This window comes from Suricata suricatta, chromosome 7 (genome assembly GCF_006229205.1).
Source record: "Suricata suricatta isolate VVHF042 chromosome 7, meerkat_22Aug2017_6uvM2_HiC, whole genome shotgun sequence".
NCBI lineage: Eukaryota > Metazoa > Chordata > Mammalia > Carnivora > Herpestidae > Suricata > Suricata suricatta.
The window spans coordinates 49,652,540-49,670,868 of NC_043706.1; the positions used below are offsets into that span (position 1 = coordinate 49,652,540).

Sequence of the window (18,329 nt, forward strand, 5' to 3'; positions counted from 1 at the left end):
CTAACCACATAGGTTAGAGGGGGAATTTAGTGGCAGTGAGACCGGAAAAGTGGAGGCCGCTCAAAAAGAGGAAATATGTATTTTGTGAATGGAAGGTAAGCTACCTCTTGAACAGAACGTTAGACTCCTTGAGATTCTTTCCCCACTCCTTGGATAGCCTGTTGGCTTTGAAGGCAGAATGCTTCCCTCTTCTGTAGATGGTGAAAGTGCCAGTGGGTCTGGGGTACAATTGCACTGATGTTTGTTGTAACAAGTACTACTGGTCATGGGAGATACAAAGTCGATGGTCTCTTAACAGAGAAAATCTCAGGGTCACCCTGAATTCTAAGCTGCTTCCCCAAGTGATTGATTTTAACCTTGAAGAACTGGGTTCCAGACGCCTTTTGTTTTTGTAATTCTGTTCCCGTACAGTCATTTGTCCTCTCGTGGTGCCAGTCTCTTCATCTGTTACGTGAGAACGATGCCTTGCCTGCCTGAAGTTGGGGAGCTTGGCACCCCTCCCAGCTCCGTGTCTGTGATTTATGCAGCTTCCCGTTTTCATTGGAAGGGGGTCTGGAAATTTACTCCAGCCTCCTCCTATAGATAAATGCTAAGGAAACATCCTTAGCACTACTTTGGGAATTGACTGTGAAAAATTGCTGTGAGAAATCCCTCTGTACTGTGGCAGGGTTAAGCACGAGTCTCTTTTTCTGTGTAGGAAATAGGAAATCTGAAGAGCCTGCTGTGCTTAGATGTCTCTGAAAACAGGTTGGAAAGACTTCCTGAAGAAATCAGTGGCCTGACTTCACTGACGGATCTAGTCATTTCCCAGAACTTACTAGAAATGATTCCCGATGGCATCGGTAAGTATCAAAAGTGACTGCCTTCTAAAGATGCTGGCGGTTGTCTGGAGCGTGTGGAACTCACTGCTTCGATCCTTTTGGTCACCTCTCTCAGGTGCTGCGGAGCGGGCTCCGTTAGTCTCCTTGTTTATTTGTTCTTAAAGAAAGAATGCAAAGAACATTCAATACAGTTGAAGTTACTCAGTGCACAGGTATTTCTGTCATCCTGGTTTGGTATCAGTTGTACCTGTCTGTTACTACTTCTAAGTGTCGACTCATCTATTTCATCCACATCTTGTTTCAATTTCCATAGAGATTAGTCTGAATAATAGTATATATTTAAGGCATGTGAGCAGTCACTGGGAAATTTCTAAGTGAGCATCCTAAATAACTTATGAGAAAGTAACTCAGACCTTATACATGACCCTGGGAAGAATGATGTGCTTGGGTTGAGCCTTTCTAGTTGGTTTAGAAGAATCTTTTCCTTTAGCCATTCTATGCTGTTTCCTTTATTAAAAAAAAATGAGTCCAGACATTTCCTTTAGCATAAAGGCATTCAGTTCAGTTTGAGAAAATAAACGCAGAGAAGGTATAAACAGACTGGGACCAGGAGAAGAGCGGCTTAGAAATTGTCAGAAACTGTTTAACCAAATAGGTAACATAGGCTTGCTGTCTCTGACTTCTGTTTGACTTTTATTCAAAATATCAATTTTATTCATCAAAGTATCAAAAGTTTTTCAGTAGTTGGAGAAGGTATATGACAGAGGACCACTTCCTTTCTGCTATTTGGTCAAGATGAAAGCAGGAACTGATAATAGCATCTCGACAGGAACACAGACATTGCCTTTTGGTTCCGACTGGTTGGAAAATTGATGGGGATTTGGACTCTAGGTTGAGATGTCCCATGAGAGTGATACATGACACCCGCAAACAGTCTGTAGGCACTGGGGACATTTAGTTTCTTGGCATAGGTAATAGGAGGTGTGAGACGGCTGCCTTCAAGCACTTGAAAGGCTGTCATGGAGAAGGGAGGTTGATTTGTTACATCTTCTAGTTCAGATGGTGCAAGGGAAAGGTAAAAAAGGAATATTGGTTACAGATTAGTTTGGACTGCTTAGTAAAGGGACGGGAACCCTGTCACTTGAAGTGTTCGAAGAGAGGCTGCAAGACCACTTGCCAGAGAACTGTTACGGAGGCTGCGTTGAGGGGAGATCTATCGATTCAATTCAGTGCGCCTCTCCTGCCAGTGAGGACAGCCGCAAAGCCTCTGGGGACAGTGTTAGTAGGTTACTGATGATACTAAATAAATAGCTCAACAATCCATTATTTCTCCTGCCTTGCTCTGTGACCACACACAAAGCAGGTTAATTTTTTCAACAGGTCCCTTTCTCCAGCTTTACCTCTCTTTTAAGATAGAGGCGGCCTTCTGATTTTACTGCTGGCCTCTCAGTAGATAATGAGGAAGCTTTGTGGCTTCATTCCCTTGAGTTCTAGTTGAACATAAGAATCCAAGAGCTTTAGGCTTTTCTTCACTCAGTGGAGATTTTGAGGAAGTGGTGGTCACTCCATTCTTCCTGCCCTGAGTGAAATACTTTCCGTTCTTAATGTGGCTGTCCAAAGGTTTCCATTTTACCCTGCACATCTAGAAACACTTCATTCTAGGAGTCGCCACTGAGGCATTTTCATTCACAGGTGATGTAGTAAACCGTACTTTGTTGTTTTTTGGTTTTGGTGAGGATGATTCTTGGAGGAAGATGAAAGCCTCTCACCTTTGTACATGATACATTTCCTGTTCTTAAAGATCCAACAAGAGCTAGCTGGTTGTTTTTCTGTAAATTTTCTGGCTTTGATACAGTATTTCCATGTAGTGACTTTTAAGATGATTTGTTTCTAATTGCTGACTGTTTCTGATGGTCTGATAACATTGAACTCTCAACCTTTAGTGATCTAAATGAGAATGATGTGGTTTCATAATGTGAAAAGTTGGATGAGGAAAAAAAATAACTGTTTAAAACAAAAGAACAGCAGATAAGAGATACTGAGTGATGGTTCGAAAGACAGTTGTAACTAATGAGTTGAAATAATGCTTTTACAGGAAAACTAAAGAAACTGTCCATCTTGAAAGTGGATCAGAACAGACTTACTCAGTTGCCTGAAGCAGTTGGAGACTGTGAAAGCCTCACTGAGTTAGTTCTTACAGAAAACCGGCTCCTGGTGAGTGTGGCTTGCACGTTCAAATGGATAGGTATAGCGTGCTTTCCATATCATGAAGACTTCCTAGGGTAGATTCTACTTATAATTTGGACTGCATGGACTTGTAAAGCAAATGCATGACATAAAGATGATTGACCTCAGTGAAGAGAGCGGTATTTAAGCTCCCCTTGCAGGGGTCTTCAGGGAGTGGAGGGATGAGCCGTTGATGCCTCTGCCATGGTGTCCGAGGACCGCCAGAGCAAACGTTCTCTCAGGGTTCTTTGAGCAATCGGAAAGAGAGAGAGAGGGAGAGAGGGAGAGAGGGAGGAAACGGTGGTTGACCGGGATGAGGGGGGTGTAAGTGCTCTGGAGGGCTGGGCGTGGATCTGTGACCTTACCCCACCCTAGAAATTGGGGATGGAGGTGGCTTCAAGTGCCCCTCCCTTGGGCCGGCTTCCCCTTCCCCCCAAGGGCCGAGCTGTGGCGGACACCATGCACCAGGGGCAGGTTAGCTGAGGGCTGCGGACCTCACTTGCTCCTCACTTCCTGCTGCCGCCTCTGCTTTCCGTCAGGCCTTCCTTTACTTTTCATCCTCCTCTTTCCCTCCTCTTTTCCTTGTCTTGTAGCAGTTTTTCTCCAGCTTACTTTCCTGCCTTTCTCTTTGATTTTGTCCCTGTAATTCCTACCCTGCTCTCCCTTCTTCCTTTTCCTCTTCTCTTCTCCTTTCTTTGTAAAAAGTGCTCTAGAGGTGGAAAGAGCAGCAGAACACAGCATGAGAGGGTAGGAACCAGAGCTGGGGACCGCATCTCTCCCCGGCCAGCCTCCTCTGGCGGTCGTAGTGGAAGTGACCTAATCTTCCCATCCTCGTTTGTGGTTTCAGGCTTACGAATAGTAATCATAACACTTACAAAAACAGTACTCAGCCCTGGCTTCCATCAGAGTGTTGAAGCCCCCCGCTCCATCAGGGCCCTGCCTGGTTCCTATAGTGCTCTGCGTACCATACCCCCCACCCCCCAGCCCTGTTCACCTTTCTCCTGTCCCCATGCCACTCACGGCACCCGTGCTCAGGGTTCTGATTTCCCCCAGCCATCTGGCTTCCGGTCATCCAAGCCATTCTCCCAGTGTGGTTCCTGAAGGTACAAATGGCAAAGGGATGAATCTTGAGGTGCAGATTCTTTCTTAACGCTGAAGAGCATCCTTACTAGGAGTTTCTCTGTTCCCAGGTCTGTGCCTTTGACTTCATTTCATTGAAACATACTTTTAACAAAAATGCAAAATATTTCATTCTATGTCTTCAAAGTGAGCTTTAATGTATCCGATATTCAGGAAGAATTATTATCTCTTGCTGGATGAGATTATATTCTTTAAGTCCTTGAGAATATCTGTTTTAATGAGAGCTATGTCTTTGAAAATGTATTAAATTAATAATTAAAATGTTATTTTAACAGACCTTACCTAAGAGCATTGGAAAACTTAAGAAGCTGAGCAACTTGAATGCAGACAGAAATAAATTAGTGTCTTTACCAAAAGAGGTATGTGCTTAAAAAAAAAACACAATAATAAGTATAAAGAAATAATAGCATATGTGGCATCAGAAATATCAGATGTTTTGAAAGACTTAATGTGCTTTTTAAATGTTACATACTCTCATTTGTGGGCACAGAGATGGTCAGAGGCATTGTATCAAAGAACAATCTTCAGTAACATTAAAGAGAGTGGATGGGCCCAAATGACCCTGAGCATTGGTGAGACAGGTGAGCTGATAGGATTTTAAATGGGAGAAAAGGGAGAGTTTGATGTTTCTGACTTGACATCTAGGGAACAGTGACACCATTTGGGAGTTTAGCAGAGAAGGAAGTAGGTGATGTTGGGGGTGAGTTTAAAGTGAAATCAAGCCACTTCCTAAGACATTAGAATTATAAAAGTGGATCTTGATGCAGCCTTTTTCCTGGGCAGAGATTGATACTGGGCAGTGTTCATGTCCTGGTGAGAGTGAATGAAGTCTTCACAAAGGCATTCACATGGAGGGAGATGAATGGGAAGCTATAGCCAGATTCTTAGGTGGTTTTTTTTTTCTTTTTTTTCTTGTGCCCATGGTCCAACCAGGAGAAGAGACCATCACCATCTATTGTGGGGAGTAGTTGTGTGGACTCAGAGGCATGTAAATTCTGGAAAGGAGGTAGAAATGCGGAGAACAAAAAGGAAATTCAGAGCAGATGCAATAGGGAGGCATCTAGTCTGATGTTTAACAAGAAAGCTGACCTTCTGTTTGGAACTAGGATAACATGGAGATGGGTAGTATTGAGGTTGATTTTTTTGTTGTTGTTGTTAGCTGTTAGCCTGAAACCTCATTTCTGCCCCACAATGTTGGTGGGTCCCTCCCCTTTTGCTAGGATCATGTGACAGAGTGTGGTATCCTGTGATATAATCCCTGACCAGGCACAGTGTCATTCCCGTTTCTGTCTTGACCCTGTCCTCTATCTCCTTGGGATGATTTTAAACCTGCCATCCCACCAGCCAGAACCTGGGGGGTTCTTATTTCCCCAGGGTTGGGGTGGTTTCTCTTTCCTCATCTCTACACTGTGCCTCATTGTCCCAGCCTTCTGCCTGGACAAGACAGCAAGCGTTCCTAAGGGGAAGCATGGCGGGTATTTGTTATAAATGTGGCCATATTCTGACCCACCCTTACTCTGAGCACTGGCACTTCAGTGAAACTGTTCCCTGTGGAAAGATTTAACTATATCTCTGCTAAACTGACCCACAAGTTAGAGATCCTGCTAATGAGAACATTTGGTTCCCTCCTCATAGTGATAAACCACAACACAGAGCTAATATTCTGAATATTGATTTTACTCTTGTTGAATGAGCAATAGACCAGATACATAGATACGGGCAAGAGAAGTAGGAAGGATTTAATACTTGCTTTTTCAATGCCACGCTGTGTACCCAGAGCTGTCATTTGATTGACTCACTGGATCTTCACAACAGGTGAGGCCGTGAGGGAAATTTCCTCACTTTACAGAGAGGAAACTGAGCCCAGGGAAACGTTTTCCGTAGCAGGCCTCACAGAGCTAGGAGTTGGTAGAACGGACGTGAGAGATGTGTCCTGACAGCGAGCCGCCTGCTTTTGCACAGGCCAAGAGAGCATGACCACTCAGGTTAGGTGCAGATTCAGTCCAGCCTACTCATCAGTGTGCCCTGGAGTCAGGAGAGAGAGGGCAAACCATCTTTAGTGGGGATATGTTAGAAAATTAATAGATTTTAGAAACACTTTCTAGGTTAGTGCCAAAGAGAATGCTTGCAGGTTGAATGGCCATCTTTAGTAAGCTTCCCCATCCAGCCTGTCTTCCCCATCCCTCTCCTCTGATTCTCTTTAGAAGGACCATTCTATACAAACCATTAACATTTTATTTGTAAAATAATTGCCATCATTTCGGCATCCGTCCTCTTTACATTCTCAGAGTGAAACTTGCCCTCAGGGTTCAGAGGGTTATGCCTACCACCTGTCATGTGTCTGTGTAAGTTTTTCAGAACAGATTTTCACAATGTGGAGAGTGAACGTGGTGTGAAAATAGTCCCGGCCTCAAAGCATTTTCTTAGCTGTCACGTGGTATCCATTCTCTATGCAATTGTGGTTGGCTTTCTGACACATAGAGTTTATAAAGGATTAAAGTCTGTGCCCCTTCCTTCAGCTGTGAGATAAAGCCAAGAATGTTTACAGAAGAGTCGGCTCTTTGCTGGCACACCTTCACTAGTGACTACTCATGCAAACTCACCCCAGAGTAGGAAGATGCCCTGAGCATGTGTCCCTAATTCTGCTGCGGGTTACAGTTTGGTGACCCAGGAGAAATGGCTGAGTGTTTGCTGTTGAGCACTGAGGCCGAGCAGCCAGACCACTGAGGTCCTCCTGACCCCAAAATATATCACTTTGGTCTGGGCAGCACCACTTTGCCATTAGTCTCTGTGCAGTAAGTGTGGAAGGTCCTGTGACCGTGTGTGTGTGTGTAACTGGGTGGGGGACAGGAGGTGGGCCATGTGTCCTTGCTCTGCCTCCAAGCTTGATTCCATTTGATCATATGCTATACTTGCCTGATTGGCGTCTTCCCTTTCAAAACGTGACTCCTTCCTCTTGAACAGTGAGGTTGCATGCGTGACCTATCAAAACTGAAATGCTGACCAATTCAATGTATATGCCGAAAATCCACGATTGTTTTAATTGCTGTTGGTCTGGTGTGCGTGTGGTTCTTCCTTTTTTTTTGTCTTTCTTTAATTTGATATTATTACATATCGTCAGTTTTATGCAGCACAGCTCCTTAGTCATTTGCAGCATTTATTTGTATTTGCTTTTTCCCAAACAAGGGGAAAATGTTTGTACTGTGTGGGTCTCAATAATTGATTCTGTTTGTGTTTTGTGGTGTTATTTGTAGTAAACATTTGCAAATCAATGAATGTCTCTTATTTTCTTAATTGTTAGCTGCTTGGAAATTTAGAAAAGTCGGGTAAACTTGTTATCTTGTAAGTATCGTTCAGACCAGTTACATCTCTAACTTCCATTCTGCTTTGTAAATGCATGAAGATTCAAATCGACTGCTGTGTGTGTTCCTCATTGTAAAATGTTGTACATTTTCCTCTAAACTCAGTTTTTTTTTTTAATGACTGCATGGCCTGGAACCTTATTTTGTTCTGTGTTTGTCAGAATTGCTCAAACTATTCTCTCTCAAAAGAATGCTTTTCTGTGAATTACATTTTAAGTTACTCAGAAAATCTGGAAGATGGAACATGGCAGCTCATCTGTCTTCACTAAATTTTGGTTTGTTGGCACAGTGATCTCTCTAATGGAAAGGCTAGATGTGCTTTATTTGCATCATGTGGCATGCTTCTGATTTTTCCAGCGACTTCTTTGTGTCTTTAATTTCTCATCCTGTCGTATAAGTATGAATGCTTCTGGGAAAAGAAGTCTCCCTAAAAAGCTTATGTTTTTGGTGGAGGGAAGAATTGAGGAGAAGAGCCTGTGTTATATGATGTGTGGACAGACAGGGACTTGGTGTATGTGTAATCATGGGTATGATGAAAGAGAGCAGGCAACTTCAGAACATTCTGCAGCCAAATCGTACCTTCAGACAACCTGTGCCAGCTAAGAGTTTCTGGCCAGAAGGAACCAAGCGTGTGTCCAAGCTTAGTCTTTTGTCTCCCTTAGGTCAAAATGGAAGTGATCTTGACTCCATCACATGTCTATAGTCACATGAGCTGAGATAGGATTGGAAGATCATTCATCAGAGCTTTTTTTTTCCTTTTCTAAAATGAGGCAATCTCTGAACATTAATTACCCATAAAAATTGTTGTGATTTTTGCAAGTATCTTGGTGACAGTTCGTTTTGTGGATAACTTTCTGTCTTCTTATTACAATTTAATGTAAGCTTCCATCATATTATGAAATTGATTATTGATAAATAAGAGAGATGAGATTAAACCTAAAAATACTAGAATAAAATATAGTTGGCTGTTGGATATCAAAATGGAGAAGGCATTCCTAAATTTGAAAGAGGAAATAGGTTGTTAAAGAAACAGGTGATTGATGTGTCTGCATGAAAGTTAGATTTCTGATCATTGAGAAAGTCAAGTCAGCCTGGGGGCCAGAGGACATTTACAACATCACAGCCCAGGGAGGTCTCCTGTTATTCTGCTTGAAGTCATTACAGATCATTGATAAAAAAAGATAGTCCCGCTAGAAAAATGTGGACAAAAATAAAGGCCAAGAACTGATCACAAGAAACAAAGTGATTCAGAAAACTAAAAATAGAAATGGCTTTGCATGTGAAAAAATGTTTAGCCCCATAAGTATTCACAGAAATGTGAATGGAAGCTTTTTGACCTGTCAAATTTAAGATTAAAAAGAATAATAAGGATACCAAATGTTGGTGAGGGCATGGGAAAATGCATATTGTCATGGAAGAATAATTTATTGCAGCTTCTCTGGAAGGGAGTAAAGTAATATTAAGACTTTTGAAAGTGTTCATACCCTTTGATCCTGGAATGCCACTTCTAGGGGTTTGTCCTAAGAAAACAATTGTGGACATGCATTACAATCATGCCCAAGAAGATTTCTCACATACGTAGAGGAGCAGCTACAAGGTTTCAGGCTCCCCTTCAGGCACAGGGGCAGCCAACCTGCACCAGGAGCTGTGTTGAGCGCTTTCCTGTGTATGCTTGTCTGATTTTCACAGCAGTTCTGTGAGGTGTGGCTAAATCGTTTTCCACATCCAAGAGATTGTGAAACTGAGACTCAGTGTAAGGAGCTCGCCCATGATTACACAGGGAAGAAATGGCAGAACCAACTGGCCACGTGTACTCTGGGAGCTCTGCACAGGGATCTGTGAGACAGCTGTAGAGCGAAATACTTACGGGATCAGTAAAAATCCTTTTAGAAGCATAATGACGTGGGAAGATGTTCTTGATGTCATGTGTAAACAGAGGTGCTGAATATCTAGCATTGTCCTAATTGTGTTGAAGCATATATACATAATCAAGTGTATTGCAATGATACGAAAAGACTGTACTTCAGAATGTTAATACTGATTATCCCTTTGTGGTAGGATTTGGTCTGAGGTTTTTTTTTTTTCATTATGCTTTTGTGGGTGTGTTTTTATTTTCCAGTCAATGTAACTTACTGTTTTATAATTAGAAAAGAAGAATGCCATAGCCATTAGTGGATATTTTGATGTCACAGGCCCAGTAATTCAGGAAGTCCCAAAGCCACATGATTTCCAAAATATTTATGAAATATGAACATTCAAATAATACGCCACGATGATGATGGGAGACAAAAACAGTGTTTGGTTTCTAAATTACGCATATTATTACAGCTCAAATTATATTTTGACCAGATTTTGCTTATTGTACATTTTCCTTTTTGCCATGAAATGGGGGGTTCCATTCTGTTACACAGAATATTAAAAGGCAGATACTGAAGGAAAATGAAAGTTTCTTCACACTTAGGGCAGGCATTCAGAAAGTGGAGTATAGGTAAACAAAGGATGACTGACTGAGCTTTCACTCTGAATCACTAAATGTGATTGTCTTCTCTGGAGTAAGGTCCCCTGTAGACAGTTAGCACGTAGTGAAGGCCGACCTGGCTAAGGGGGTGCTCAGTGATGTGCTGGCCCCATCTCCTTGAGACGGAGTCCATCAGATCCGAACAGGGGAGGAAAATATCTGCAATTAAGAGACACAAAACAGCCGAACGGAGGTTCTCAGCTACATTCATAGTTCTCCGAGTCCAACCCCTTGTGTTCTGGGAAGGTACTATTATGTGGTTTGAGGAAGTTTAAAAATAACCAGCTTCCTACGTAACTGGTAATAAGTTATTTAAACAGTAACCCTGCTTCCCAGAATTTCTCAGTGACACAGGCATTTCATCCCGATGACCACTAAGGACCCTGTAAACCTGCCTCCTGAGCCCAAGAGAGAAAGCAGAAACACACAGGGACAATATGTATAATGCAGTACCAAGCTCATGTCAGTGATTCCCTGGCATTACAGTCGCACTGGATTTATCACAGTGACGTCTCGTTGCCCTGGTGCATGGTTGGGGAGACAGTTTTCAATTCCGGCGTGTTCTGGAGAGAGCTCCACAACTCGGTATGCTGCCAGCAACTTAGTATATCGGTGTCTTCTGTGCTCCTTCTTTGGATCTGGGGCTTTTGCTTCTTGAAAAGACCATCAGACTCACATTTATTTGCCAGCCACATTTACTAGGCCAGATTCTATGATAGGTGCTAAATTGTATTTGTGGTTCAATTCAATTTAGTCCTGATTGTTACTTTTGGTTAGAGTAGCCTATTCACACCCACAGAACACATGATGGAGGCTAGATTCCCGCCCAGGTGTGTGTGATCTCAAAGCATCCACTCCATTGCACCACGTCCCTCCCTGAGGTCTATAAAGAACTGTGCCTTTTGAGTTATGGTTTTTACTGCTTAATAATCTTTTCGAAAAGTCAAAGGTCTGTGCCATGCCTTCCTGGCCGATATGGAAAGGGGTCTCTGTGTGCCTGCTCGCCTGGGACAGCATGTGCTCCAAGGGTTATCTGCCCCAGCAGACTCTGCAGTAACACTCGCTCTTTGTTGGCATTGTTTTCCGAAAACCTTAGACAGTGGAGATCAGGAGGTCACTCTGCCCACTGTGACAACCCAGAGTGCCTAGGAGGCTCTTGAATACAACTGCTTTCCACCCCTTGAGGTCTCAAATGGGCATAAGATTGGAATGGGAAAGGAAAAAGCAAAAATAAATGAGACTAAAAGCACAGGAGACAGCTCCCACACTCCAGTGGGAGTTGACATGATTTCCCCCCAAATACTTAAGGAGTGTTTACTTGTCCAGAACTTTTGTTGCTCTAACACAATTAGAGCCCTCTCTGACTCATTTCAATTACTTACTTAATTTTTGTAATTACAGTATATGTGCATGGTACAGACTGAGAATGTTCACATGGTATAGTATCAGAGCCCCCGAACAGAGAGTCTATAGGTGGCTGGAAGCAGTGGACAGCTTCATGACCAAGCATCCCAAATTAGGATGCGGTCTTGGTTCTGTTCACCTTTCTAATAGTTTGTTTCACCATTGTGAGGGCTGTGCATGTGAGTAACTGATAATATCTGCTTTGCCTCCCTGCAGCATGGATGAATTTTAGGTCTTCAAAGCCAGGCCTGGATCGTAAGGCTGAGGGGTGTCCAGCCTCAGCCATGTGCTGACCTAGAAGACCCCCACATGTCACACAGGCCCACCACTGACCCCAGGGCAGATACCCCTCCACATGGAGCAGGGCCGTGGGGGGCTCCCTTCCTTCAGGGGCTTGGGCGCATCTCAGTTTATCAGAGAGAATCTAATCATGTCAGTCCTCACATCCCTTCCATGGTATTCCTGGGGATCTGCGTAAAACTGATGTCTCCCCTCCTCAAAGGAGGGAGAAATGCCAAGCCCTTCAAAGATCCTGTTGCACACCTCTTTTAGGACATGATACGGGGGCTCTATATTTATAAAAGCTAAGCGAGGACACGCTGGTGATTCTTAATAGAAAAAAGAAGAGTTTAGTGGCTTTCATTATACATAGAAGCAGATATTAACTTTAAGTAGCAGCCTTTCACTAGTTAGTAAATAAATACACATTAAGTGTATAAACATGTCTAAATGAGAAAAGTTGGTAGGTAGATAGGATGGGTACTGTACTTGCCAAGCACCCTGATTATATGCACACGCACAAATTAAACAGCTCGGTGAAACAACCTGTCAGAGGGTTGGTATAGACCATAATTATGAAAGAAATGCAGAGAGCAGTGTATCGGTGTGGACCAGTGGGTTTTGGGAAGACATGATAACATAGAGGATGTTTAGCCAATTTGGGGTGATTGACAAGATTTAGAGGGACAGAAAAAAGAAGAGCATTTCTATAAGAAAACAGAGGGACCCAAATGATGGATTTTATTTTATTTTTATTCTTTTTTAAAATTATTTATTTTGAGACAGAGAAAGTCTGAGAGAACACAAGCAGGGGATGCTAGAGAGAGAGAGAGAGAGAGCAAGTATGGGAAGGGCAGAGAGAGAAGGAGAGAGAGAATCCCATTCGGACTCTGCACTTGTCAGCACAGAGCCCTACACAGGCTTCGATCCCACAAACCATGAGATCATGACCTGAGCTGAAATCATGAGTCAGACGCTTAACTGATGTATATTAGAGGACAGTGAAAGCACCAATTTTTCTGGGACGGGAAATGTGAATACTGAGAAATAATGGGGACAAACAAAGTCTTTCTACGTATCTGGGTGTTTTCCATTTTAGACAGATGTCCACATTTCCTTATGCTTATTTTTCTTTTATATCCAGTAGAGTTAAATACTGTGGTTAAATATATTATCTCAAAATTTTAATTCCTAAGGAAAGCCATGGTAAGATTGTTCTAGAAGATAATTATGTAGCAGTTTCATAAATATGCATCCTTCTCTTTAAGATACATACACATATATCTATAGAAGAGGGCATAAGATGTGTTCAGATATCAATGAAGCAAGTCTCTTGCCCTCTTTAAGTGAGAGGCTGTGGAGTATTTTTCCATGTGCTCAAGAGACATCAATAGGTTCCTTCATGAGCCTTTTCTTGCAGTCGCCCTGGGTCAGTGTAGTGAGAACAGGGAGAATGTAGTTCTGTACAGAGCCCTGCAGAGTGTTGTGTCTGAGATCGAGTTGTTTCCACCCCCTTGGTCCCGCTTTCCCGACCATAGAAACCAGAGCCAATTTGTTCAAGAGAATGATTGAATTCTTTTGTGTTTGTGTTCTTTTTTGAAGACCAGATTCATGCAAAGCTCAATTACTTTAAAAATAAATAATAATCAAATTTGATGCAGATGCAGATAGTGATATGCTTCTACCCACATTAAATTTACCAGATTAATGTATGTATTTACGAAATTCAATTTTTGCTAAAATAATGTTGATTTTGCATTTGTCAAAGGAGAATGAATAGTGAATTTACCAAGTTAAGTTGTGAATAACTGAAAGCTATGAAAAGATGTATGGTGGAAATCAATGTACTGTATCATCTGTCAGATGTCTTTTTTTTTTCCCTCCTTCCCTTCCTTCCTGTCTCTTTCTCTCTCTCTCTCTTTCTTTCTTTCTAAATGAACTGGAACACTGGGAACCCTGGATTTAATATACGGGCAGCTCTTCAAAGGGATGTATATGGATCATCCTGGGCCTTATTTTTGAAACTTAGAATTCTTAATCTCCCATATTACTGAATAATAATCGTCTGAATGAATAACCTGTGTAGCTTAGTTAACGTATCCAACAGATACGGTTGCATTAGATGGCAGTGGAAAATGACTTGCTTTTCAGAGTGGAAGTTTTGAACCATCCTGTTTGTTTTCTTGATTTAATATAGAATATGTGAGTTTCGTGTATTGCAGAGATTTTCACGAACTTACTGGACTACTTAGTACTTTGACTTAAATTAATCATAGTTGGTCATCAGCGAAACTTAAAATCATGTGGTATCATTTTATGCATCCTTTTCATGCCATTTGATAACCCAAATCCTCCACTCCAACCACCATCCTCTGAACAAACCTGGAAAAAAAGCTGTATTTTCCTTCTCATTGTAGATTGGCGGGTGCTGCAGCCTCACCGTGTTCTGTGTCCGTGACAACAGACTGACTCGGATACCTGCAGAGGTGTCACAGGCCACCGAGCTCCATGTCCTGGACGTGGCAGGGAACAGGTAAGCATGACCTGGTTTGCCTCTTTTGAGAAAAAGGACCAAATTCATCCACCCCAACCTTTGCCATCCTGCCTTTGCTCTTCTAGAATAGTCTTCTAGATTACTTGAATGACCCAGGCCCCAGGAAGTTGTTAGTCTGAGAGCAGGGCTGATGGGTCTGGATGGTGTCGAAGAGGTTAGGGACAGCCTGAGTGCGGGGCACTTCGAAGCCACAGTGGACTCTTCTGTGGAAATGCTCCCCAGAACAGCAGCAGCTCCGCGGTGGGAGGGAGAGAGCACGGCCTGAGACCTGGGACACTGCGCTTTTACTTCCGCCCGTCCAGCCAGCTTCTCCTAAGTCGTTGTGAGCCTCTGAGTTCGCTCACCCGAAGAATGAGCTTGCATGAGTTTGAACGAGATTTGAACCAGGGATCTTGATGTGCATGGCCAGTGATTCTGAACCCCCTGAAATTGGAAATAAAATTATATCTGGGTATGCTATTTTGGCCAAAGGATAACACAGCTAAAGTCAGAATCACCATGTGATCCGTTGTCTGTGATAAAGTGAAGAGCCACCTGTCGAGTGTCCCCAAGGTTACAGCAGCTCATTTCTCAAGTTCTGGGGTCAGGGGTCATCACGGTGGACTGCTCACTGGTTTCCAGAATATGCCTTCTCTTCACCTTTGAAAATACAGATTTGATTCGGTCAGGCTGAACTAGTCTTGTCACTTCGGATGGCACATGTGCTTTCTTTCCCCTGAGCCTAGACCAGCTGCACTTTCTAGCCGCGGCCCCTTCTCCGGCTCCCACTTTCATCCCTCATCGCTCATGCTTTCATTTTCGTCAGGGAGCCTTCTTCTCTTGGAGCCTGCTTTTTTAATTGCCCCTAACAGAGCACTCAGCGCTGTGTGATAAATGTGTGTGTGTGACCATCCAAACCGAAGGGTGGCTGACGTGTAGATGTGGCACCTGTGTCCTTCTGTCACTTATTCCTGCACAGTGCCTGGTGCTTCTTATAAAAGCCTGGTAAATTCTTGTCGCACAAATGAAAATGTTAAAAATGTTAGTTTTGTAGAGTGAACAGTAGGCCACCTTGAAATGCCTTGTGTCACAGGCTTCATCGCCAAAGGAATTTAAAAAATGCTTTTGAGTATTACACACTTAGATAGGAGAAAAAGTGCTCAACCAGGGGAAAATGATTACTGATTTTAAATGACAGATAGCAGCAGTCTGAAGAGTGTTGGGGGGGCTTGTGTGCTAAGTGCTGATTAGCTAGTCACTTGGGTCGGGCATAAGCCACCATTTTTCATTCTGGCTAATGGATTGTAGATAATGGTGCTAATAAATTACAGGACCCAGCAGGCCTGAGGGAATGCTCATCGTTTACAAGTTAAGGCTTTCAGGACATTTGATAGATTCTTAAGACTACTGACTGGTTACTGGAGACTCAGGATTAATTTGCACTGAATGTTGACTTTCTGCTGGACTGAGCCTCACGCGCAGCACAGCGCTTGAGAAGAGTGGTTCTTCCCGGCCTCCGAGAGCGGGAACTTCCGTGACTCCAAGCCTTCCCGGATTCTTGTCTGACTGGCCAGCATGAATTTGCATCGCTAATTATGGAGCAGACCGACGGCTCTGATGTCTAAAAACTGCTTTTCACAGGAGTGAAGGCTCCATTCTCTAGTTCTCAGAAGGGAAAGTTAAACCTTTATTATGCTTGGGCTGGGGTGGGGAAAACCCCATTAAAAAGTGCACTCACATTGCTGTCAGCTGAGTCAGTGAAGTGTGTCATTTAGTCCATGTATATATGGATTCATAACCAAATTTTAAACCTATTAAAATGTTTAATTGCTACGTATTTAAAGTGTTAGTATAGAAACTAAAAAAAAAAAAAAAGGCTACGAGGTCAGCTTTTTAGCTTACAGAAATGTCACACCATGGGACCTCATGCCACATACGACAGAAGTTTTTGCCTCTTCTCTCAATCATATAAAAATAGAAAATGGCACAGAGAGGCTACATGTTAGTTTCCACAAACTTTCTTTGATAAGTTTGATAGGATAACTATAAAATGCCACTGGGAAACTAAGTGTCCAATCTTGTGGTACAGTAAAAGAGATGTCTTTTGTCATCAGCTACCCATGCGCACAGAATACATATTTCCTTAATTCTTACTCTTTCCCACAGGAAGATCCACCAACCACACAATATCTCTGGTATTTTGAGGATCTCTGATGAAGAATAGTACCAAATACTAGGAATAATGGAGGTCAATGGGGGACTAGTTTGTACCTTTGAATTTTATAGTCTAAAAATTTAATTTAAACATACTAAAACAGGGAGCCTGGGTGGCTCAGTCAGTTAAGCGTCCAACTTCGGCTCAGGTTGTTATCTCACGATGCATAGGTTCAAGCCTTACTCCAATACTAGAGTTTGCTTTGGACTCTGTTTCCCAGTCTCTCTCTCACCCCTTCCCCATTCATGCTCTGTCTTTCTCTCTCTCTCAAAATAAATAAACATTAAAAACATTTAAAAATACTAAAACATAATACCTCACAGTTGTTAGAATGGCTGTTATCAAAAAGACAAGATGTAACAGGTCTTGGTAAGGACTTGGAGACAGGGGAACCCTTGTGCACCATTGATGGGAATGCAGATTGGTGCAGCCACTAGGGAAAATGGCATGGAGGTGCCTCAAAACGTAGAGGAACTATCTTATGATCTAGCAGTCCCACTTCTGGTATATGTCCAAGGGAAATGAAAACGGGTTATTGAAGAAATATCTGCACCCCAATGTACCCTGCAGCATGAGTCACAGTATCCAAGATGGAAACCAGCAGATGAATGGATAAAGAAGTGAGAGAGAAGGAAATCATGCTACTTATGACAATATGGATGGTCCTTGAGGGCATTATACTAAGTGAAATAAGTCAGAGAAAGACAAATACTATATGATCTCACATGTGAAATCTAAAAACAGTCAAACTCCTAGAGAGTAGCATGGCGGTCACCAGAGACTCGGGGAGAGTGGGAGGCATTGATTTGTGGGTACCAATTCCCAGTTATAAGATGAATAGTTTCTGGGGATCTAATGTCTGTCATGGGGACTGCATTTAACAATACTGTATTATACCCTTGAAAGTTGCTAAGAGAGTAGATCTTAAATGTTCTTGTCACACACACACACGCACATTTACACGGACAAAAAGTGGTAGTTATGTGACTGGAAGGAGCTGTTAATTAACCCTACTATGGTAAGTCCTGGGGAATATATGAGTGCATCCGATCATCCCAGGTACACCTGCAAGTTACACCGTGTTCATGGCACTTACAGCTCAGTAGAGGTGGGAAGACAAAGCATAACAGCAGTGTAGCTATACCATGGAGTACTAAGCAGTCAAAGGATGAGATGGTCTGTGTAGTGATACAGGAGGCCCATGGTACTGAGTAAAAGGAACAACTGTTGGACATACTGGCGCTCTCATTTTTGTTTTTAAGACAACTTATTTGTGCAGTACACCAAAACATTAATACTAGTTCCCCTAGAGGAGGGTGGAGGCTTGATGTTACAGGAGGCTTTCCCTTTAGATATTTTGGTTATATTTTCCTACTGATTATGTTATCGCTTTATGTCTTTAAACATTTTTTGGAAACTCTGCTTGAAACTAAAAATTCCAGTAGGAGGTAAAAGATGAAGCATTCAGTTGTAAGATGTATGCAGCTATATAGGTTAAGTCTACATTACATTACATTACATTACCTTACATTACATTACATTACATTAGTCTAGCCATGTCCAGTTGTTAAATGAACTTGACATTGCAGTCACTGCAGTAGTGCAGAGATGGGGAAGGTCACTTCAGGTTGATTGGTCATGGATTTAACTGGAAGTGAGAGGCTTGGCTCATGGTGTGGTTATTCATTTGCTTTAGTCCTTGTACCATTGATGTAAATAGTAACTGCAGGCTTTTTATTTTGGGGGTATGTGGTCCTAAATAAAACACTGAGATGTGTACAAATAGGGCAGTGGCTTCTTGTGTTGATTCTGCAGTGTACAGAAGGTACCA

The 18,329-nt window shown here is 42.5% G+C and overlaps 1 protein-coding gene across 2 annotated transcripts in view; it reads left to right on the top strand.

The window, feature by feature from the left end:
- The window catches only part of LRRC1 (leucine rich repeat containing 1), a 126,137-nt gene that overhangs the window by 99,407 nt on the left and 8,401 nt on the right, over nt 1-18,329 (top strand). For both annotated transcript variants that reach the window (XM_029944477.1, XM_029944478.1), the window contains 4 exons: nt 698-842; nt 2,917-3,035; nt 4,463-4,546; nt 14,168-14,283. In XM_029944477.1, the coding sequence (XP_029800337.1) occupies nt 698-842; nt 2,917-3,035; nt 4,463-4,546; nt 14,168-14,283 (464 nt within the window). The remainder of the gene's footprint in view (nt 1-697; nt 843-2,916; nt 3,036-4,462; nt 4,547-14,167; nt 14,284-18,329) is intronic.